The 25,212-nt window shown below is 31.9% G+C and overlaps 1 protein-coding gene across 2 annotated transcripts; it reads right to left on the bottom strand.

Moving 5' to 3' along the window:
• Nucleotides 1–14,329: 14,329 nt before the first annotated feature.
• DGK4 (diacylglycerol kinase 4) lies at nt 14,330–21,453 on the bottom strand. Of its 2 annotated transcripts, none has more exons than XM_018128264.2 (12): nt 20,895–21,453; nt 20,685–20,807; nt 20,147–20,284; nt 19,971–20,056; nt 19,578–19,671; nt 18,948–19,023; nt 18,256–18,338; nt 17,495–17,565; nt 16,622–16,699; nt 16,231–16,318; nt 14,898–15,014; nt 14,330–14,633 (listed from the first exon to the last, which is right to left on the bottom strand). In XM_018128264.2, exons 1-12 carry the CDS (start codon nt 21,240–21,242, stop codon nt 14,475–14,477), a joined length of 1,461 nt encoding a protein of 486 aa, XP_017983753.2. In that variant the 5' UTR covers nt 21,243–21,453; the 3' UTR covers nt 14,330–14,474. The 2 variants fall into 2 exon arrangements, with proteins under 2 accessions (XP_017983753.2, XP_007014018.3); XM_007013956.3 differs by having other exon boundaries at nt 19,578–19,665; nt 20,895–21,452.
• Between the last annotated feature and the right edge of the window lie 3,759 nt (nt 21,454–25,212).

Genomic DNA, 25,212 nt, shown 5'->3' with positions numbered 1-25,212 from the left:
ACTAAATTTACATTTTCTTTAATTTAATGTTAAAACTTCTAGTTTATGGATTTTAACATATTTATATTTTTTAATTATTATTATTATTTTAGTTATGGCACTATTCAAAAAAATTTCTAGGTCCGTCCTTTCATCGCAAACAGATAACATGACAGAACACAATAGTTGACTTAAAATGATGTTACAAAGACACGTGACAGCTGATGTGTCATACACAAGGATGTCAACGGGTAAGGTACCTGGACCCAAATTCGATTAATAAGTGAAGGACTCGAGCCCTATAATTACCTAAATATTTTTTAAATTTAATACCCTAACTCGAACACTAATACATACCTATCACTCGATAATTACCTGAATCCGTTTAAAAATCTGATTATATAAAAAATTATTAAAATGCTCTTCATGGGTACCCAATTACCCGAACTCAAATCCATACCCATATCTATATAGAATAATATTTCCATTCATATTTCATATAATTCACTAATAATTAAATTTATAAAAGCATACAAATAATAAAATTTAAACTTAAATAATCAAAAACAAATATCTGAAATATCAACTTAAATAACTAAAAACAAATATTCAAACAACAACTTAAACATTACAAGTTTAATTAAATATATGGATTTGTCCATTAAATTAAAAAAAAAACAAGTTCCAAAATTATTCTAATCTCACAATTTTTTTTAGGTATATATTTTATAAGTTTATATACGCAAAGATATATATCTACTAATTTTATAAGTTATAATTTTTATAACATTAACACAAAATAAAAAATAAATATATTTATATTTAAAGTATATATACTAAAAGTATATATATAATAGTAATTATATTCATAATAAATTAACACAATATATAAAGTATATGTATTAAAAGATATTACAAGTTAATTCATAAACATAGTTTCATGAATTAATTTAATTAATAATATAAATTTGTCTTTAATTACATGAAACTACAAAAAAAACATAATCAAGTTCGGATATCAAGTACCCAAGGGGTAGTACTCGAACCCTTCCTGAACCTAATATGAGTAATGAAATTACTACCCAAACCCTACTCGAATCCAATTATAAGGTACCCTAACCTTATATAATCGGGTCAAGTACCCACAAGTACCTTGTTACAAGGTACCCATTGCCATCTCTAGTTAGATAAGCTACAATGGTAGAAGACATTAATACATAGGCAATCAGTGCATGAGATAGGAGTTGTCAATGTGGAACAAGTGTGAAACAATAATTACCAACAACTAAAGTGGCTTTTAGAATAACTCTAATAGTATGAAGAGAAAATTTCAATCTATCAAACTTAAAGCTCTATTGCCATGTTAAAAAACAACATTGTACATATTCCAAACGTAATATATATATATATATCCTATTAATAATCTAACTCTAACTAATATAATTGTAGTATAACTCTGATTAGATATTTTATATAATTATCTTTAACAAGCTTGATCTACCATTTGGGTTTTGGGTTAAATGATTCAAATTGTAATAATTGCTTTAAAAAATATGTAAAAAAGAAAAAAAAATCAAAACATAAAAGAATCATAATAAATAAAAAGGACATCAGAAAATCAAATTTATCAAAAGGAACTTTTCCATTTCCTTTCTCTATGAGTTTTCTCTTTTAACTTGTGGAGTTTATTCATTTTTCAAGTTTCGAATGTGGGTTGGTTTATCGGGTAAGCACTATTAAATGATTGTTAGACAATAAGTAAAAGTACTTTGAAATAAATGTTAATGATTTAATGTTTCCCTGACTTAGGATTTAGGGGAGGGCCGTCTCGTGTTTAACAAGGTTTGCCAGGGTTGTTTTTTAGTTATAGGCTCTGCAAACTGATTTTATTAGAGATTATGGAAGCTTTAAAAGACAAGTGGAAAAACTTTCATTTGATAGGCTAAGATTGGACGTTTATAGTTCTATCTTAATGATGGAAAAGAGCCCTCTAGTGATAAATGGGACTTTTGTCTTTTAGGCTCAATCTGGGAGAACAAGAAAATAAATAATGATGCGGTGACAAAAATGTTGAAGACCATTTCAAAACCTAGAAGAGATTAGGCAAAATATGTTTTTGTTCAGATTTCAAGAGAAGGGGGACCTAGAAAAAGTTTAGGCTAGAAGGTCGTGGAGTTTTGATCGCAATCTTGTTGTAATCAAAGACTTTGATACAGACTATATGAAACCAGAAAAGGTGGATTTTGGACAAGAAGAATTTTGGTTTCATGTGCTTGGGTTTCCCATTAAATTAATGGTTAAAAACACTACAATGGTGATTGGTAATTCGGTGGAGAATTTTGCGAAAGTGGATGGTGATGGAGGGGACCTTCGAGACGGTTTTCTTCGAGTTAGGGTTTTAATTCATTTGTCAAAACCATTATGTCGAGGAATAATGATTCCAATGGGTGATGGTCAAGTGAGATGGGTGAGTTTTCAATATGAAAAGCTCCCTAAATTTTGTTTTAGATGCAGGTTAGTTAGTCATATGGGAGAGGGATTGTGAAACCCATTGTGTCGATAAGAAAGGAGTCGAGGTTAGAAACTAGTATGGGGTTTTTTAGTAGCACTACCTAGGCACAGATCAATTGAAATAGTGATTGAAGGTGTTAACCAAAAGCAAAACCAAAAGAGTGATAACAGAACTAGATGTGGAGCAAATAATAGTAGACAACATGAAGGGACCATGTTTATGTCGAGTACACTAAATGAGATACTGAAAACACAATATGATGATGATCGAGATTCGAGGAATGGAGACATAGTGGAGGACGATGTTGTTGGTTCTGGGGTGGGGCCAAGCGTTAACACGAATGAAGAGAGCTAAGAAGAAAATGCTTTAAGGTCAAATAATAACAGTATGGTCTAAGAGATACATGTTAATGCACAAACAGGGTTTCAACAGATGAATGGCACATATGAGAATAATCAAAGAGATATTTTTGAGTCCAATAATGACATTTTGGTACAGAGGTTACATGTTAATACACAACCAGGGATACAACAGGCATAAAAGATATATGAGACTAATCAGAAAGATGTTTTGAACCTAAATATGGGGCTTGGGAATCTGGTCGATATCGAAATACATGTAGGGAAAGCCATTAAATATGGTACACTAAGATAAAAAAAAAAAAGTGGAAGAGTAGAAAGATATGGTAAAGAATGGAGGAAAAAGAATGAAAAAAGGGAGAAGCTATTCTTTTGAACCAGTGGTGCAGAATGGTCTGGGAAACCAGCATCGTTTAGATGAATAAGACTTATGAGCCAAAATTGTCGTGGGCTCGAGAACCCATGTACAATTCAAATGCTTCTCAAATACTTGAGGAGCAAAAATCCAAAAGTCTTATTTTTTATGGAAACAAGAAAAAGTAGTGTGGGGATGGAATGTTTGCTGTTGGCTTTCGGTATGGACTACAATTTGTTTGTTGATGCAATTGGAAGAGCAAGTGACTTGGCTTCGGCATGGAGAAAGGAAATTGTGCTAACAATCAAATCTTACTCTAAGAATCACATTGATGCAAAAATTGTGTTGAGGGGCTTTACTTAGAGGCTTCACTGAAAGGTATATGAGTTATCAACTCCTTAAAACTTTAAAGTCTCAATCCGATCTTTTGTGGATTTGTCTAGGTGATTTTAACGAGATTTTTTTCTCTAGTGAAAAAAAAATGATGATTGGACAGGAAAGAACTAGGGATGCGAGAGTTTAGGGATGCATGTTATGATTGTGAGCTCTGTGATTTGGGTTATAAAAGACCTAGGTTCACATGGTGGAATAACCGTGATGAGGAGGATTTCACTAGATGCCAACTTGATAAGGCATTGGCTACTTGTGATTTTTTTTTTTTTTTTTTGCTCAGCCAAAATAAATTTCATTAAAGTCACTAAGACTATAGTGAATGAAAGCCAAAAGGCCAATAAGTACAAGCACCTGCAGGCAACAGTTGGCAAGATGTTGCGACAAAAAGACTAACAAGAAGCATCAAAAAGAGGAGAACATCAACATAGAGAGAGAGCTCAAAGCATTAAAAAATAAGACTGACAAAGGAGCAAAAGAAAGATTGCAACGTAAGAGTCATACAGCAACTTACGAGTTTACCACCAAGCAGAGAAAGAAGTAGAAGCATCAGCACCATACCTGGCTAAGGAGTCAGTGAATGAATTGCCTTCTCTAAAGACATGAGTGAAGGACACATTACCAACGGAAAGTAATAGTGAGTCTATTTCGTTGAAGATGTGCCATTTATCCCAAGGTCATCGTTCGACACAGTTAATCCAGGATAGAGCAACCCTTGAATCCGACTCAACAATTAAATGGGAAGAGAAGTAAGTGAAGACGAAAAAGAGGCAAAGAACATGCAAGATGGCCATAAATTTCGCATAATTGGAGTCATGCAAACGGAGTGGAGAAGAGAATAATCCTACTACAAAACCGTCCAAGTTGCGCAAGACCCAACCACAACCAACAAGTCCTGACTGTTCTCTGGTTGAGCCGTCAACATTAAATTTGAACTTGCTAACGAAGGGTGGTGACCATGAAACGCCAAATCGATGGTGGAAGGGGGTTCTCTAGCACAAGTAATTTTGAGGATCAGACCACCAACCAATTTCATCGATGGCATCATCGCCTTCACATGCTTTAATCCAGAACATAGAGTGCAACTTAATGAGAAAAATGATTTGGAGACCATCCCAAATATTGGTATTGAAGACGGATTCATTACGTGAAAGCCATAATGACCACAAATTAGCACCATAAACAATCATCCATCTGTTAGAGACATTACCAATGAACGGATAAAAGGACCAAGCTTGGATAAAATCGGGAATGGTGGAAGGGCCACACCAATCAACACCCCACCATTGAAAAACAAGACCCCAGATAAGCCAACTAAAATTACATGTGAGAAAAATGTGCGAGCAAGTCTCCTCAGCAAGACCGCACCAAATGCATCGCAGCTAATAAAAATTAAAATGAACACCACGAGAGGAGAGGAAAGTCTTTGTAGGAACTGCATTAAAGACTACAAGCCACAAGAAACACTGAACTTAATGAGGGATAGATAGCTTCCATAGAGATTGAAACCATACCGTTTGATCATCATCATAGGCGTTTAGCCTAGAACAGAAAGATTTGATGGAGAAGATCCCTTGGGGGTCATGCTTCCATACAAGTTTGTCCTTCCTGCGCAGCACAAGAACAACAAAAGAGAGTTGACACAAAAGTTCCTCATAGTCTAACTTTTCTCAAGAAAAAAGTGCCCATTTGAAGTTAAGAGACCATGACCCATTAGAATTGGCATCGGCGACTCGAATGTCCTTATCCGTAACCAACGAGAAAATGTGAGGATAGTTGGAGAGGGGCAGGTCCTCAACCCATTTATCAAGCCATATGAGGATGGTGTTACCATCCCCTACAATCTAGTGGCAAGCATGAAAACCAATCAGGTTATGAACCCCATCATAGGATGGAAGCTTAACGATGCTTTTCCAAATCAACGACATTCTCGACGTGTTAGAAACAGAAGGGGTCCAATGAGTGTCATCAGTCCCATATTTACCAACAATCAAACGTCTCCATAAAGCTTCTTTATCAGTTCCATAAAGCCACCACCATTTGGCTAGAAGGGCAAGATTCCTATGAGAAAGGCTAGAGATTCCTAACCCACCAAATCTTTTGGGCTTACAAACAGTAGACCAATTGACTTTGGACATCTTGCGCTTATCCGTGGATCTTCCACATAAGAAGGAACGTCGTAGTTGCTCGAGCTTGCGTATGACACCTTTAGGTGCGCAAAGTGGTGGTCTTTACTAAAGATATGGGTGCTTCGAATCATCTAGCCCTGAGAGTGAATCTTTTCCACCATAATCGAGTTAATTGAAAGAAATGATTTCACTTTAAAGAAGCTTGGCTACATGACTGACATGTAATCGCGTAATTGATGACAAGTTGGGTGGTAATGTGCAGCACCCAAGTGAGTTATTACAAAAACTTCATTTAATTAGAAAGAAAATAAAGTTTAACAAAATGGATCTATTGGGATTAGTACAGGAGAAGATTAAAAATACACATGAGGAGCTTTAAAAGTTACATGGCTCGGTGTTCCAAGTTAACAAATTTAGAGAAGCAAAAAAAGAGCTTTATGGGTTGCTTAAAGAGGAAAAAACCATGTGGAGACAAAAATCCATTGTTGAATGATTAAAATCGAGAGATAAGAATATGAAATTCTTCCACAATAGAGCCTCTGAAAGAAGAAGGAAGAATAAAACATGGGCTTTAAAAAAAGATAATGATGAATGGGTAGACTCAAATGCTGAACTGCAAAGAGAAGTAAATAATTTTTTTTTAAATCTTTTTATCTTATCTAATCTGCAAATGATAAAGGAAGTCTTAGCCTTTGTGTAAACAAAATTGAATGATGATATGATAACAGCTTTAGATGCTGAGATTAGTTTTGAAGAGGTGAAGTGTGTTTTGCTCCAGATGAACCCAACAAGGGTTCTAAGCCCAGATGGCTTCCTTGTTCTGTTTTACTAAAAATATTAGGATAAATTGGGTAATTGCATACATCTATTGGTGATTGATTTTTTAAAAAGCAAACTAGATAATTCAAATATTAATCATACCCATATAGAGCTTGTTTTGAAAACAGATTAGGCAAAAAAGGTAAGTCAGTTTTGGATCTATTAGTCTATGTAATGTGCTTTACAAAATTGCATCTAAGGTTTTAACTAATAGGTTGAAAACAATTATGCCATTGATTATTTCAGAGAACTAGAGTGCTTTTGTCCTATGTAGGCTTATTTTTTATAATGTAGTAATGGCTTATGAGATTATTCGTTTTCTACATAATAAGAGATAGGGTTCAATTGGCAATTTTACGTTGAAACTTGATATGAGTAAGGCATATGACAAGGTTGAATGGCTATTTAGGGAAAAAATAAAGTGCAAGACAGGGTTCAGTAAAAAATATCTAGATATGATTATGCAATGTTGATAACTCTATAATATAGAGTTATTTGAGCTTAATTTTGATAATAATTTGGCTTAGTTTTTGTAGTAATGCATAGAAATTAGTAGATTTTATTTAATTATTTTAAATTATTTATTTTATGTGAGTCAATCTAATCTTAGTTAATTTTGTGTTTAATTTGGTGTTAATATGGTTAAAATAGGATGTTATTGATTTATTTGTGCTTTTGTAGGTGCTTGAAAAAAGAATTTTCATAAAAGAAAGAGAGCAATTTCAAGGTGCAGACTTGCACTACATATATTTCGGTATTTCGGTCATAACTTTCTCTACAAAGCTCCAAATGAAGCGATTCTTGAACCATTGGAAAGATAAATTGGGTAATTGGGTAATTGCATACATCGATTAGTGATTGATTTTTTAAAAGGCAAACTAGATAATTCAGATATTAATCATACCCATATAAAGCTTGTTCTGAAGACAGATTAGCCAGAAAAGGTAAGTCAGTTTTGATCTATTAGTCTATGTAATGTGCTTTACAAAATTACATCTAAGATTTTGACTAATAGGTTGAAAACAATTATGCCTTTGATTATTTTAGAGAACTAGAGTGCTTTTGTCCTAGGTAGGCTTATTTTTGATAATGTAGGAATGGCTCATGAGATTATTCGTTTTCTACATAATAAGAGATAGGGTTCAATTGGCAATTTTACGTTGAAACTTGATATGAGTAAGGCATATGACAAGGTTGAATGGCTATTTAGGGAAAAAATAAAGTGCAAGACAAGATTCAGTAAAAAATATCTAAATATGATTATGCAATGTTGATAACTCTATAATATAGAGTTATTTGAGCTTAATTTTGATAATAATTTGGCTTAGTTTTTGTAGTAATGCATAGAAATTAGTAGATTTTATTTAATTATTTTAAATTAGTTATTTTAGGTGAGTCAATCTAATCTTAGTTAATTTTGTGTTTAATTTGGTGTTAATATGGTTAAGATAGGATGTTATTGATTTATTTGTACTTTTGTAGGTGTTTGAAAAAAAAAATTTCGTAAAAGAAGGAGAGCAATTTCAAGGTGCAGACTTGCGCTGCATATATTTCGGTATTTCGGTCATAACTTTCTCTACAGAGCTCCAAATAAAACGATTCTTGAACCATTGGAAAGATAAATTGGGTAATTGGGTAATTGCATTCATCGATTGGTGATTGATTTTTTAAAAGGAAAACTAGATAATTCAGATATTAATCATACCCATATAAAGCTTGTTCTGAAGACAGATTAGCCAAAAAAGGTAAGTCAATTTTGTTCTATTAGTCTATGTAATGTGCTTTACAAAATTACATCTAAGGTTTTGACTAATAGGTTGAAAACAATTATGCCTTTGATTATTTCAGAGAGCTAGAGTGCCTTTGTCCTAGGTAGTCTTATTTTTGATAATGTAGGAATGGCTCATGAGATTATTCGTTTTCTACATAATAAGAGATAGGGTTCAATTGGCAATTTTGTGTTGAAACTTGATATGAGTAAGGCATATGATAAGGTTGAATGGCTATTTAGGGAAAAAATAAAGTGCAAGACAGGATTCAGTAAAAAATATCTAGATATGATTATGCAATGTTGATAACTCTATAATATAGAGTTATTTGAGCTTAATTTTGATAATAATTTGGCTTAGTTTTTATAGCAATGCATAGAAATTAGTAGATTTTATTTAATTATTTTAAATTAGTTATTTTAGGTGAGTCAATCTAATCTTAGTTAATTTTGTGTTTAATTTGGTGTTAATATGGTTAAGATAGGATGTTATTATTTTATTTGTGCTTTTGTCGGTGTTTGAAAAAAGAATTTTCGTAAAAGAAGAAGAGCAATTTCAAGGTGCAGACTTGCACTGCATATATTTCGGTATTTCGATCATACCTTTCTCTACAGAGCTCCAAATGAAGGGATTCTTGAACCATTGGAAAGATAAATTGGGTGATTGGGTAATTGCATACATCGATTGGTGATTGCATGCATCGATTGGTGATTGATTTTTTAAAAGGCAAACTAGATAATTCAGATATTAATCATACCCATATAGAGCTTGTTCTGAAGACATATTAGCCAAAAAAGGTAAGTCAGTTTTGATCTATTAGTCTATGTAATATGCTTTACAAAATTACATCTAAGGTTTTGACTAATAGGTTGAAAACAATTATGCCTTTGATTGTTTCAGAGAACTAGAGTGCTTTTGTCCTAGGTAGGCTTATTTTTTATAATGTAGTAATGGCTCATGAGATTATTCGTTTTCTACATAATAAGAGATAAGGTTCAATTGGCAATTTTGCGTTGAAACTTGATATGAGTAAGGCATATGACAAGGTTGAATGGCTATTTAGGGAAAAAATAAAGTGCAAGACAGGGTTCAATAAAAATAGCTAGATATGATTATGCAATGTTGATAACTCTATAACATAGAGTTATTTGAGCTTAATTTTAATAATAATTTGGCTTAGTTTTTGTAGTAATGCATAGTAATTAGTATATTTTATTTAATTATTTTAAATTAGTTATTTTAGGTGAGTCAATCTAATCTTAGTTAATTTTGTGTTTAATTTGGTGTTAATATGGTTAAGATAGGATGTTATTGATTTATTTGTACTTTTGTAGGTGTTTGAAAAAAGAATTTTTGTAAAAGAAGGAGAGCAATTTAATGGTGCAGACTTGCACTACATATATTTCGGTATTTCAGTCATAACTTTCTCTACAGAGCTTCAATTGAATCAATTCTTGAACTATTAGAAAGGTAAGAGAAAAATATACAACTTTTATGTTTATCATTTCACCCAGTTCAGCATGGAAGGTGGTTAAAAATCTTGTCAAAGTGTACATACTGTAGCAGTGCTAGAGCAATTACGATTTCTGTTAATTAATTGGGCAAAACTGCGACTTACATAGTCTGATAAGGAAATCACGGCTGAAATTGACTTTTTTCTTCACCCAACTTGATCAACTTCAAAGCCTATAAAAACAACCTTTCGAAGGACTTGATGGGGAACGAAGAAAACACCAAATTGATATCTGAGAGTCAAGCTACATAGTCATTGAAGGAATTTGTAGAATTCAAGGAGATTTAGAGATCAAGAATACATTCCTTAGTTTTTTCTATCTTTCTGTTATTCTTTTATTCTCTTGGTTTTAATGCTTAAACTTTATTCGATGATTATGTGTGACTTGATAGGGAACTAAATTGTTTACCTAAGATTATGATTGAACTCAATATATAGTTTGAATTATTTCTCTCTCTTTTATTTATATTTGATGAATTTAGGTTGTTTATTTTATTCTGTTCTTAATGCCTCTAATTGTCTGATTACCAATTAGATTAATTTGGAAACTTAGGTTAAACTTTGACGAAGGAGATTTAGGTAGAATTTAAATAAAATAGCGTATGATCGAATGCACTTAGTTACTTAAGTGATTTGATTTGCATATAGGGTAGGCATATACTTATAAGCCATACGTAGCTAGGATTAGAGCACAAACCTAATGAATCTTTTTTCAATTTAATTTGCATAGACATATAGTAAATTAATTGGGATAAGTATTTTATGAGAAACTTGACAGAAATTTATAAGTAATTTAGTACTCTAAGTTAGCAATTTAATCTATTAAACTGAGTTAAGAGAAAGAGACAATAATCAGATGAAGTATTGTGGGATATTATAATCTTAGGTTCAGTAGTTAAGTGAGTTTTATTTACTATTTAATTTTTGTTTTAGTTTATTGGTTTTAATTTTTCTTTTTTATTTTAATTGTTTTGATAAAATTAGGGTGTTATAATTTTAGTAGTTAACAGTAGGAATTAAACAATTCTCCGCAGGAACGATACTCTGCTTCATTACTATATTACTTGTTAACGATAGTGCACTTGCGTAAGTAGAAAATTGAACAACAAATGTATAACCACGATTTCTTATTTGGTTATTATGAATGAAAGTTCGAGGAAATAGGTTTGTGCTATTTAAAGGATTAATGCAAGAAGACCCCCCTCTCTCCTTTTTTGTCTGTAATAGTCTCTGAAGCATTATCTTGTCTGTTGTTGAATGCCAAGCTCTAAAAAACCATTTCTAGTATTGAGGTATGTCGTTGAGGACTGAATGTGACTCATTTGTTTTTTACAAACAATAGCATGGTCTTTGGTAAGACAAAGAGTATTGAAGCTCAAGCTCTTAAAGTTTTTGAATGGTATGAGAAAACCTCTACACAGAAGATTAGCATGGAGAAATTGATAGTGTTTTTCAGTCAAAATACTAGAGAAAAGGATAAGGAAGTTTATGTCAGATTCTTGGTATCCAAAATGGGCATTAGGGAGGTAAATACTTAGGAATGCCATTGATTGGTAGGGATTCTATAAACCAGATTTTTAGGTATGTGAAAGAGGACTGCAAAAGGGATCTCCAATTGGAAAAATAAACTTCTATCAATTGCAGAAAAGGAGTTTCTAATCAAATCTGTTGCGCAGGTTGCCCTTACTTATGTCATGAGTTGTTTTAAGCTCCCAGATTCATTATGCAAGAAAATTGATTCTATTATAGCTCGTTACCAGTGGGGAGGAAATGTGAAGGACTAGAAAATTCATTGGAAAAGTTGGCGATCTTTGTGTATATCCAAAAGGTCTAGCGGTTTAGGATTCAAAAGCTCAGAGAGTTTTAATATGGCAATGTTGACTAAGTAGGGTTGGAGATTACAATTGGTCGAACCTACTTTAGCTTTTAAAGTATTAAAAGCAAGATACTTCTTTAACACTGACTTTATGGATACTCCCTTTGGTAACAATTTTAGCTATCTTTGGAGAAGCATAAGAGGAAGTCAAGATTTACTAAGGAAAGGGTTAATTTGGAGAGTAGGAAACAACAATAATATTTTGGTTAAAAGACATTGTTGGATCCCTTATGACACACCTAATCCATTCATTACTTATACTGATGATGTAGTAGAATTAACAAAGGTGAGCGAATTAATAGATGCTGACATAGGTGGTTGGAATGAGGATAGGATTTATCAATGCTTTCTGCCATTTGAATGCAACTTTATTCTCTCTATTCCTCTAAGTTATCAGAAACCAATGAATCGCCAAATTTGGTTTTATGAGGGACATGGTCTTTATTCGGGTCAAGTCTAGGTACCACATCTTATTTTCATCTTCGAAACCCCAAACTGGTGGCAATTCAAATAATGTTGATCCTATGTGGGGTAGATTATGGAAGTTTCACCTCCCTCGCAAGTTAGGCCTTTTCATGTGGAGATGTTTAAAAAATATTTTGCCTACACGAAATGCACTTATTCAGTGAAGAATAAATGTTGAGCCGTTGTATCCATTTTGCTTTAACGTAGCTAAAATGGATTTTCACTTGCTGATGTCATGTGACTTCTCAAGAGCTGTATGGTTGGTTTCGAAGTGGGGCTTTCGAGATTTGTCAAGGTGTTTTTCCTCTCTTTATAATTGGTTCAATTATCTTTGCGATCAAATGGAGAAAGATGTTTTAGAGGATATATGTGGTGTCCTATGGGCATTATGGAAAACTCGAAATTCTAATACATATATATATATATAAAAACCATAGGATTGAACTTGGAGATGTGTTGCAAATGGAATATGCTATCATTCAACAATACCAAGAAGCTAATGTGTCGGTGGCTAGTGGTGAAGATGGAGTTTTGAGTTTGAGCTTGGACATGTTGATGAGAATGTAAGGGAATTGGCTATACTCTGATGCAGTTGTATTTGATTTTAACAGTGCAAAATTTGTTGGTGCTGGTTTTATTGTTTGCAATGATGATGGAGATGTTATCTTATCTAATGCCAATCATCAAATTATTAATTATAATATATACCTTTGTTTATGTAAACTTATAGTAAGATATATATATATATATATACCTAAAAAGAGCCTATGAGATTAAAATAGTTTTGCAACTTATTTTTGTTTTTAATTTTATGTAATTAAGGACAAACTTATAGAATTAATTAAATTAATTTATGAAAGTATGATTATTGATCAACTTGCAATGTCTTTTAATATACATACTTTATATATTAGGTTAATTTATAAGGAATATAATTACTATTATATAGGGGCGAAGCTAGCTAATTTTTGTTGAAGGGGCTAAAAAAGGAAAAATAAAAGTTAAAAATTTAAAAAACTAATATGTTGAACTTAACCAACAATCAAAAAATTGATAATAAAAAATAATTTTATAGAACATGTAAATCAAGAAAAAAAAAAAGACTTGCAATAGTCCAAAAGTTGTGCTAAACCATGTTTCATTGATTCCAATTCATCAATTATTAATTATGTACTGAAAAATATTCATTTCTTTAGGATTGAGTCTTGGATATTTTGATTCACATTGTTTTTGTTTATGAGTTGAAGCATTGAGGCTTGATGACTCCAATATAGGAGAATTATTTGGACTCAAATATAGAAGAGTTAAATAAAATTTTTTAACATAACTAAGTTTTTAAGCAAATTTAGGTAATTATCGAGTAGTGAATATATATTAGAGTTCAAGTTAAGGTAATAAATTTCAAAAATATCTAAATAGTTATAGGATTCAAGTATCCTATAACTTAATAGGGTTCAAATTTATATATTTTAAAATTAACGAGTACCCTATCCATTGACATCTTTAAAAAAAACTTGACATCTACAATCGAAATTTGTCGACAGAGTTGTGTTGAGCCGTAGCTTGGTCTAGTGAGAAAAAAGGAGAGAAAATGAGGTGGAAAAAAGGAGTTTATAGTTAGGATTAGGCTAGAGTTTTTATAAGACTCCCAAAATGGTGTGGTTTTGGAGTAGGAAAAGCAGCAAAATGAGAAAAAAATAAAAAGAAGAGCGGGCCGAATCCAACCTTGAACCGACCCGACTCTAGTTGAGGTCGAACTTAACTTAGACAGACTTAAGTCCAGTTAGGGTATGTTGTCTTAGCTCACTCTTTTTGTTACCTATTTAATTTTTTTGTGCATATCTAACTCTCTGATGTTGTTTAAAAAATTTAATCGAAGAATAATAAAAATTTAAATTCTTAATTGAATCAATTTAATAATTATTTAGAAAAAAAACTCCCGAAAAGAAAATTTTGAGAATAAAAGTGACGATTTTTAAAATTTTCTTAAATCTCTTCATAATAATACACAAGAAGGGTAGGGCTGCCCCGGTGGATTAGTTTCAACATTACAATAACCAGATAAGAGTTTTACCAAATTCATTAGAGTCGGCAGGCAAGGGCTAGTAAGACCTGGTGAAGTTTGTAAGCATAAGGAAAAAAAAAAAGTGACGGCTGCAGCACTTGAAAAGATAAATATGGAATTGGCTGGCTAATGAATTTGATACAACAGACTCCCTATTCCTATGTATTTTGCTCATCGTTTCTCAGTGCCCACTGGAGAAAACAAATATAATTTACAAGCACGCTCTTTACATTGATGCCAAACTCACTCTCCGTTAATCATTAGTGACTGGAAAGGCACCCTCTTAATTTCCACAAATGTTGAATGCTCCTTGTTCATCGGCTGCTTCCATGGCTCCCCATCCATCTGCATAAATGCATCTTTCCACTCCCCACCCCTTATCTCCAGCCTAACTGATGCAGCCTGAAAAATATCAGCAAAATTCATCAGCATACCACATTTTCAAGATACGCATGTTTTTCTCTTCTTATCTAACACTCACTAGGAGTGTTTAAGACAACTTCTAGTGATTATCAAGCTTTTTTTTTTTCTTGTTTTCAGTACCTAGCACGGACATAATTTTAGTTTTCCAAATAAGCATTCTTATTATCAGCCCTATCAGTCCAATCTAATTTTGTACTACTTCTAGACTCTTATGTTTAACCGACTCTGACTTGTTTACACTACCTGCGCAATGTGTTTTGCCGAGATGAGTTCAACCATTACAAATGATGCATGCCATCCTTGCTTTAAGCCAAAAATTTCTAGAAGACCATCATCAGCATGGGCCTCAACAAAGCCTCTCTGAAAAATGAACAATAAAATTGAGGCAATCATTTCAGATTTTGAATTCATCAAGCCTCTTGATAAGCTTAATAGTACACAAAAATATCACGTAACTCCGATCTAAATTGAAAGCAATTAAGTTTGCATAATCAAGGAAAAATATGCAGTATTAATTAAAAACCTTGGCAGTAACATCTACCAGAATCCTTTGTGGAACTATGATTTACATTTGAGAAATATCTATTTATGACCTGTCATTTTAAGCTGACAACAGTTAAAAGTTATGTAATTTTCTTATAATTACATACGATTAAAGTAACATAACCTTTAATTACATATGATTAAAATAACATACCTTTCATCTAAGTCTAACCAAGATCCATCTTAATTTGAAAATTTAACAAACCTAAACAGGCCTCAGGCTAAATTCATGTTAATGCATCAAAAGTGAAATGGTCATTTCATTTCAATTCCCCTCAGAATTCACATTATTGACTTATGTTACTTCAATATAAAAATTGGAACATTGTAAAGGTTCATTAAGATATACTCTCATCTTTCATTTTTATTACTATTATTTTTTTTTTCGTTTTGCAAAATATCAAATGGCTGTTCACCCTTTCTCACAATTTTAAATTTATATTCTACAATACATGTCAAGACAACCATCTAAACTCATGCATTTTCAAATAAAACAAAGCCAATAAATCATCATTATCAAGATAATATTTCAAAGAGCCATTGATTTTTTTTGCCAAACAAGACTGATGGATTAAAATAACACAAATTGCCCAGTTTTCACAGATTTTGACCCCTGAGAGAAATCATTCCCAGTGCCTGGATCATGTTAGACGGAAAGGGTGACATCTGCAACTACAACCATGTCTTAAAAGTGTACAACTACATAGCATCCATCCAGTTCACTAAAATCTTCCAGTACGATCATTGGCCATAACAATTTTGAATTCTAAAGTAGGTTCAAAAGCTCCAATCTTGCAAAAAACCAAGCCAAAGTTGTTTAAAATTGCAAAATAAAGCAAGCAAAAAACATTTGTTTCCACTATGGAGCTAAATTTCTCTTTATCGCTCAACCTTTGAAATCCAAATCCAACCATCAAACATGCAACAGCCGAAGCAAACACTTCAAATATACCCAAAACACACACACACAGAGACGGTACTATGAACATTGTACAAAGAGTAATATTAAGTAACCTGAAGAAATGTACCATACCTTTTCCAAATATTCTGGCTTTAGATTACCCCATGGATTTCTCCCACTTCCATAATTATGAAGATTTAAAGCAACAACGGCCCTCACGCTAAAAACAAGTAGCATAATGTTAGAGGATGATTAAATCATAAACCATACCAGGGGTAGAAATGTTCTACCTAATTATATACTTGCTGTCATAGTAACTTTAGTAATAGCTTGTTTTGCAGAATGTTCTAAAAAAGAAGTATTTATGGATGTAAAAGATGTTCATTGCACATTAGTGTAAAGGTTACATAGAAACCATGACAGCAAACAGTTGATAAGTAATAACAACAACTATCAAAAAGATGAAGACAAAGATTAGGATGCTTATGTATCAAAAAGTAAAATTAAATACATTGAAATGTACCTTTTAGGGATTGGAATCTGCTCCCATTCTGAACAATTGACCCTTCTAACATGCATCCTTAAAATGTTCTTGAGTCCCCTGCATTTGGAAACATTTTAAAAAAATATTACCTTAAAAAAATGATTATTGAGTGCAGAACACCATTAACAGGAAGACAGACACTTTCTCGCATAGGATTCATGGGTACTCAACTAAAGCAAAATACATTTAAAAAGGAACTTGTTGGTTTAACTCAACAAGCATTTGCAAACCACATGTATTTATGATAGCAATGATGTTTTCTTAATTTGAGAAACATTGAGACACGAAAACAATGTGGTCAAAGTAAGAAGGCACCCCCAAGGTAGAAGGACTTTTGTACTGCCCGAGGCACAAGCACCAAAATAGAAAATAGCACCCTTTTTATTTTTGTACAAATATTCATAAATTGTCAATTCAAAGTAGAAGTTCAAAAAAATAAAAATTGTAGAGCGACATTTCATGGAGGCATGTCTATTAGGCACATCTCACTTTTTAAAATAATGAGCTGAGGAATCAAAGACTTATGCTTGGTGAAGGCACTTTTCTGTCTTACACCTTGTCTCATTGTCTCAGTACAAAGGACAATGCCTTGGCTACAATGTCTAATGAACAATCAAACCTTAACTAACTGAGTGTTGCATGTAAGGATTATTATGTCTTGTGCCATGCCACATCAGGCCAGGGCATTTGCTACACTGTCTAATGAACAATCCAACCTTAACTAAATGCTTGCATTACATACACACCTGCAAGCTAATAAACATACAAATAAACATATCATTGCTATTTAGAAAAAGTAACACCCACATTATAGGACAAGATGTAAACTAAACAACTATCATAATATCTAACCTTAAACTTGGATCACTCATGCAAGGTGTGAGAAACCAACCCTGAGTGCAACTGTAACCGGAGTAGATAATCTGCCACAAAATATGGACCAATTACAATCTAATATTAATTTTACCAAAGAATCAAATGATTAACTAGGGCAGAGAAACTAATAATTTGAATTTTAAAATTAAGCCACACACAGCAATTAAATGTAAATTAACTTTAGCGAGACTAGTATATATTCTGTGGAAATCCTAATGGAAATAACGGGAGAATCAGTGAAAGGTCCTGCATAAACCAAATTTACAAGCATTTACACAGGAACTTCATAACTCTTCTATTAGCTTGAAAAGCACAAGGAAAGACTGGAAAACATATAAGACCTCACTAGTTTTATGTTGTAAATTGGTTTTGCTTCTAGCCTTTCATGCATCCTCCTCATTCCGTGTCAAAGAATTTGGAGTTTGCACATCTTTAAAATATAGGTATCAAGACTGGAGTGCAAAATATTTAGTCACGCAAAGTACAGATTGAGGAAAGACTTTAATCTATGTAGACAAGACAATCACTTCCCGTCCCTACTTTTGACTATGGCATGCATATTCACTAATAACGACATACCTATCTGTAGATGATCCATATAGGTTTGGCAGATAGTAGTATTACCATTAATAAACTTCACGCTAAAAAAATACAATTGATAGTATAACACCAAGAGATTGAAAACAAAACATTCTTGAAATTGTAGTTAAATGAGTAAACAAATCCAACAAACATACCTTATTTGTAATAGGACCTTGTGCAAAGTAAGGTTTTTCATTACGTAAATGATGGAATCCATAAGCAACTTGTGCATCCATTCCTGAAAGCAAAATGAAAACAAGAAGATTCATAAGAACCAATAATAATAATAATAATAATAATAATAATAATAATAATAAACACATTCATAACAAAAAGTTTAAAACATGATATCTAAACTTTTCATTACTCCCAATTTTACATTTGTTTTTTCTTTTGCAAAAGTTTTTTTGGGTCTTGCAAATTACTATCCAAATCAGTGAATAGGAACACTATAGGCTTTAACAAGTTGTCTTGAGCCTTTCTGAGTACAAATGAGTATGAACCCGCCCTCTATCCCTCCTCCCCCTTTTTTCATGAATTTTTGTGAAATTGCGAGGGTAAGGGATATTAAGATTTGGATGAGTGAAAAAGTTAAATTTACTAGACTAAAGCAGATAAAATCAACATAAAATCTTGATCATCTATGGATTCTATTAGGGTCTGAGGTTTAGAATGCTACTACCCTACTCTATTTGTCTTAATATAATAGCAGCTAAACTGAAAAACAGCTACAAGCCGAAATTATGATATTCAATTGTAAGATGACAGTACAGCTCCCAACCAGTGAATTTCCACATGCACGGAATTACAATAACCAAGATCTAGAAGTAAAACAAGTATACCATACCAATGCTAAAGTAATTATAGAATACTCCTTCATAGCAGTTCACTTTGTCAGGAACATCCCCATCAATCTCCAAAGTCTGCAGTCACAAACAAGATTTTTCACATTTGAATTTGAAACCCCACATCATAAGATCATAAATCACAATGAAATAAATATTCGGTTTAAAAAAAGGAATAAAAAGAAAAAGAAAACAGAGAAGACCCAGTATTGCATCATGTCTAAGTAACCAGATGGTAGACCAGGCTGAATACTTAGAATGAAGCAGTTTTAGATAAACAATGCAACAGTTCATTTGATATTGTGCTATATATTGTATTAAAGCTTATTTTGATCTATGACCTAAAAAGACTCTTTCTTTTCAAAAACTTGTTTGTATAATTTAATATCGTAAATATAGACACATACACATTTTTACACATGCTTATATCACATGATATCCTCAGATTATATTTGAATCCAAAAAATACCCAATTCAGTAACCTAATGACCAAAGTTCTAAACTAGAGCATTTAAAACTTTATTAACCTTCATAGAACTCAATTAAGCATTAATGTTTGCACATCAAAAAATAGCCATGCAAGAGAAGTTGATTGATAAAAACAGAGGATTTAAAGTACACAGATTCACTACCTGATCAAGAGAACACTCTTCTGTAGCCTTCAAAGAATAGGGAGGATCAACTACTTCTCCGCCGGGCATTTGCAACACAACATGCCAACTGCATCTTCAAAGAAACAAATTACAGATATCGTACCAGTTATATTGACAAACCACAATATGTTATACTAAGCCACAAAGTAGGGTTTATATAACAATGAGGTCTTGTGCAAACCCATTTTCAATTGTAAGAAACTGAAACATACACTGAGTCCTCAATAGTGATGGAGACCATTGGGAACACTAGTGATTATTGACCACATGGTGGATCATCCATACGTATACATAAGCAATCACCTAAACGCTATCAGTGTGCCACTGAAGCAAAAAATAGTACCAATCGTCATTTAATAAGTGTATACTCACCTATCTAGATGGCAAATTGGACCCATAGTAGCTCTGTGCAAAGTTCTTTTAATAGCCGATTTCCAGGCAAAAGGAAATGAACCTCCCTGCAGTGAACATTTAGAGCATGAATCAACAAAGCAAGAGACGAAAACAGTAGACAACATAAAATTTTAAAATTTAAAGGCATATCTTACCCAACCGAAACTTCTAGACAAGTCATTGCCTGTACCAAGAGGAATGACAGCTACAGGAGGAACTGGCTCCCGGCCTTTTTGATGAAGTTCTCCAAGACAACCAAGTACCCAACCCACTGTACCGTCACCTCCAGCAACCTGCCCACTCAAACAGAGTCTTACAACATCAGCTTGGAATGTTCTGTTCGTTAGTTACTTTTGCTATAGCTTTTTATTTTCTAGAAAATTGCTACAAAAACAAAATCATAGTTGATTTAAAGCAAACTAATGAGTTTCAACACAAGCATTCAGTATAAAAATAAAATCATGTACTTTATTCCTCATAAACACTTAGTACATTTTGATCTTAATTGGTCAAAAAACATAATTTACTTTTAAATTAAAAAAAATCACTTTTTAACTCTTTCAGAAGTAAAAAAAGCAAGTAACAAAAAAAATAACAACTGAATTGTAACTAAACTAAAGCAGTAAAATACCAATTAGAACATTCTAAAACAACAGCGTAGAAAGACAAGTTTAAAAGTTGGTAAAAACATACCACAACTCTCATGTTCTGACGTGTCTCTTTGGCACAACGGTCACCGTTGTTAGCCCACTTCTCAAGGCAAGCAAGTCCATACCGTACAAATTCATGCGGTTTCACATCGTGGAGGTCAAACACCTACATTTACAAAATTACCAATTCTTCAAAAAAAAATACATAGTATTAGGAAATTCCCGAACCAAAAGAAAAATAAAAAAGTGTTACCTGTTCTTCGCTGATTAGTTGCTTGATACGCTCTTTAAGGATGGGCCCATAACGGCCGCCGCTACGGGGGTTAATGAAAACGACCATAGGGGATTCAGGACAGGGAACATCGTCGGAGCCATGTAGACGGAAATGCTGGTCCCCGCCATCGACGTCTTTTTTCTTAATGGAATCCAGCATCGCAAGGCGTAGATACTCTGGCATCAAAAGCCGCCGTCTGAGGACTTCCTTATCGATCCTAACACCGGCTAAACCCGACAAGCCGCAAGCTCTTATCGAGTCCATCATCGAGGAACGAGCCACGATCCGTGCCGTCGATGAATCCCCTGCCGAGGTCGGCGAGTCCATATTTCGTTGTTTCTTTTAATATTTATCCTGATTATTAAAAAAGCAAAGTATGTGAGTAAGTAAAGGTATGTTATTTATATATAGAGAGAAGGAGATTGAAGAAGGGAGGGGGCAGGGGAGAAGGAAGAGGTTGGTTTCTCGGTGCGTGTTTTTTGAAAAAGCGTTTGGAGGATTTTCATTGTTTTTTCTTTTTTCTTCTGCTTGGAGTTGGTTGTGGAAGGGACTACGAAATAAATGCCCTTTCGGGGCTCTTAAATTACTTAACTGCCCGTATTGGCAGTATTGTAACTGAAGGCTTTCTCCGCGTTTCGTCATTTTTTTTTTTTTTTTGGAGTGGCGTTTTGTCATTGTCATTACTTGTACAAAGTGAACTCTAGTGTCAGTTTAACCAAAATAGCGTACTTTTCTTATTTTTGTTATTACCTGAAAACCTAGTTTCTTGATCTAAAACAATGGAAATTAATTTTTTCAAAAAAAAAAACTCAAAAGTAGTAACACGTAACATGTAGCTTTTGTAAAACATGTTCCAATAAGGATACATGTAATGACGAGAATTGACAGTGAAATCACACCTATTAAACCTACACTTAATGCTTAATTCAAACGTGATATATTAAATTATATATAACATGAGTATCTATTACAAAACTCAATTTGATCCGGAATCTAAATAAAATTCAATTTTTGATAAAGATTAAATTAATAAAACAAAATTAATTAATAAAAATCAAAATCATATCTAGAATAATTAATGAATTTTAAATATTACATTAATTATAAGAAATTTATAAATAAAATAATATATAAAATTAAAATTTAATAATAAAAATTATTATTTATAATCAAATTCTGATCAATGGGTGTCTTATGACTACTCCTCATAACATAACCATTACTCGAATCTTTTCCAAATCTGTGGTAGGTAATAATTTTGTTATCCAAATTCTACCTAAACTCAATTATAAGAGACTCTAATTTAACTTAAGCGAGATGAATAGTATAAAAGACCTGATTTTAAAATACCTAAGGTCATCCTTAGTAATGACAATGATGAGTCGAAAATTTATTCTTGTTAATTTAATTGCACTAGAATTTGTTTTACCTGCAAGTTTCATGTGAATTAAATTACATGTCAAGTATTATAAATTAAGTAATAAGCAATGTTTTATCTAATAAATTAAGGATTGATAAGAGACACACACAATCAAAGTTCTTGATTTGTTCATATCATAACCCTATATGACAAATCCCAACACTATCAAAAAAATAAAAAGTAATGATTCAATTAAATTGAAAACTCTATTTAAAAGTAATTTAAATAAATCTTAAATATATTATAAATTTTATTAAAAAATAAAAAGATTTTGTTAACGAGTGTCTGAAGATAATCTTTAAGTTTACATACTATATTGAATCATATATATTTCTTGTAAATGCATTGAGAATCATTACTTGGCTGTTAATTATTACATTTAATTCAAAAATATTATTATAAATAGTATGTTAAGTAAACTTAAAAAGTGTACTAAGTGCACTCAGTATCCAAAAAAACTAAGCAGGGCACTAATATTTTATCAAAAGAGTCTGATCATGAATTTTATAGAATACCAATAATTTGTAAATTGGGTCAAAGTATTCGGATAATTAATTGATTTTATAGACAAATGACAAAATTTTCTTGATTATTTTCTAACACGTTCTTTGATTTGATTAATATTGATTTTAATTTCGCATACAATTTAATATAACAAGTTCGAAAAACCTAATTAAAGATGTTAAAATTTTAATTATCAAATTGATAATTTAAGAATAACTCAAATACCAAATATATTAACCTTTTTTTAAAAAAAAAAAGTAAGAGGTTGAAAAGGTGTAGAAGGGTCGGCATATGGAAAACATTTATCATTTTGCTTGATTTGTAAACAAAAATAAGAAAGCAATACAGAATTACATAGGAATCAATAGTTGCTGCCTAATCCAAATTAAAATTTGGATTAGGTGAATATATACAGAGAGAAAGAGAGATTCCTCGACACGCAATGGGCACAACACAAGACATCCATAATGAATGCAGCTTAGATTTGTTTAATCAAGAAGCTATCCATATAATGCCCTCTACACTTTTCTGCTTTGAATTTAGTACGACATGGAAGATGGTAAGTAGACACCATCAATAAGACAGTTGAGATCCAGGTTGAAAAGTTACTCCCTTTCTGGTTGTAACAATAACTCTCCATTATGCATTTTTGCTTATTTAGTCCAAACCAATTCGTGTGCCACTTTGTTGCATTTACAGACGAACTTCCAAAGAATGGCATTTTATATATACTGCCATCTTCCATTGCCAACTTCATTGAATTTATGCATCATAAATTGGCCAGCATCATATATATGCATGGGCAGTTGGGCACCCATGTCCAAACATCATTTCAATTTCCTTTTTGAGAACACGATTTGAAATAAAATAACTCTTTTCAATCTCTTATATAATATGGAGGTAGATACATTATGTTTTATAAAAATTGTATATTGAAGATTAACGTGGTTGAAAGTCAAGATAAAATATATCCTAGCTTGAGTTTGAATTTACTTGCTGTGAAAATGAACAAATTTTTTGGGTTTTTTTTCAAAAATACTCCTTAGATATAAAGTATTTTTGAAAATAACCCTTTCTATAATTTTAACTATTTTTAGTCAAAAGAAATTAATTTTAGATAAAATTACCCTTAATGAAATTAACTCATATATTTAGGTCCGTACCTTCAACCAACTCATAGCCTTTGAGCTTTTCTCGTCAAACCATTAATCTCTAAAATATTCCTTACCAAAAAAAAAAAACCCTAAAGCATTTTGAGTATTTTGGAATGGTTTTTGATAAACGAAAAAATTTTTTTGAGCATTTTGAGTATTTTTAAGCATTTGGAGTTTTTTTGGTAGACTTGGTAATTTTATACACGATACGTTAACAAGACACGAGAAAACACGGGTTAAACAGGTTTTGGGTTTAGTCTTAACGTGTTTCGTATCTAATCATGTCTGATAAATTAAGACACGAAATTTTCATGTCTTAATATGTCAGACACGATAAATATGTTTAAAACACGTTTACTTAATCGTGCTATCGTGTTTAAACGTGTATACGTGATACATTTATTATCTTATTAAAAATTAATAGTTAAAGATTATTTTAACCTTCTATTAATAATTTTAAATAATTATTTTAATAATTTTTTTTTAATTTCATAAAGGTAATAATGTAATTATTACGATTGAAAATTATGAATGATTTTTAACATTATTAGTATCTGCAAGTTAGATGTTAATGATGTATTTTATCATATTATATAATAATGAATTTTATATATGTTATTTATATTAAATTTTATTATATTTGATGTTATTATTATTTTTGTTTTGTTATAATTATTTTTATAATTATAGATTTTAAATTTCAGTAATAAAATTATATTTAATTGTAAATATTTTTATTTAATCATGTTAAATGTATTAATTGTGTTAATCGTGTTAAACTTGTTATTAATCATGTCGTGTAGTATATTGACACGTTTAATAAACGTACTAATCGTGTCGTGTCGTGTTACACGTTTATTAAACGTATACGTGTACGTGTTTTAAATTTAATATACGAATATTAAACGTGTCATATTCGTGTTTAGTCTTAACGTATTTCGTATCTAATCGTGTTTGACACATTTACGATATAAAAAGACGAATTGTCAAGTCTAGTTTTTGATACCTAAAGAAAAACTTTTGAGTATTCTTTGCAAAATAAGCATATTCGTTTATTATATTGTAAAATGGAATATAGTGTATTATTTGAAATTGTTGATTTTGTTAAATAGAATTCAATAGTTTTAGTGGTTTTTAAGTACTGAGTAATAAGCATTTAGGTATTACGTGATTAGTTTTAAAATATTGCATTACTAATTTTAAGCAGTGCGTGATTAAT

Source organism: Theobroma cacao, chromosome 9 (genome assembly GCF_053813885.1).
Source record: "Theobroma cacao isolate CCN51 chromosome 9, ASM5381388v1, whole genome shotgun sequence".
NCBI classification, from domain to species: Eukaryota; Viridiplantae; Streptophyta; class Magnoliopsida; order Malvales; family Malvaceae; genus Theobroma; species Theobroma cacao.
Note: the sequence above shows the minus strand (reverse complement) of the source record. Positions and strands in the feature narration are given on the sequence as shown.

Bases quoted from the DNA above. Each gene is read 5' to 3' on its own strand.
- DGK4 (XM_018128264.2), bottom strand. From the start codon at position 21,242: ATGGACTCGCCGACCTCGGCAGGGGATTCATCGACGGCACGGATCGTG. The intron at 20,285-20,684 runs GTATGTTTTTAC...TTGAGTGGGCAG, and splicing joins GTCAGAACATGAGAGTTGTG to GTTGCTGGAGGTGACGGTAC. The intron at 19,024-19,577 runs GTAGTGAATCTG...TTGTGACTGCAG, and splicing joins AAGAGTGTTCTCTTGATCAG to ACTTTGGAGATTGATGGGGA.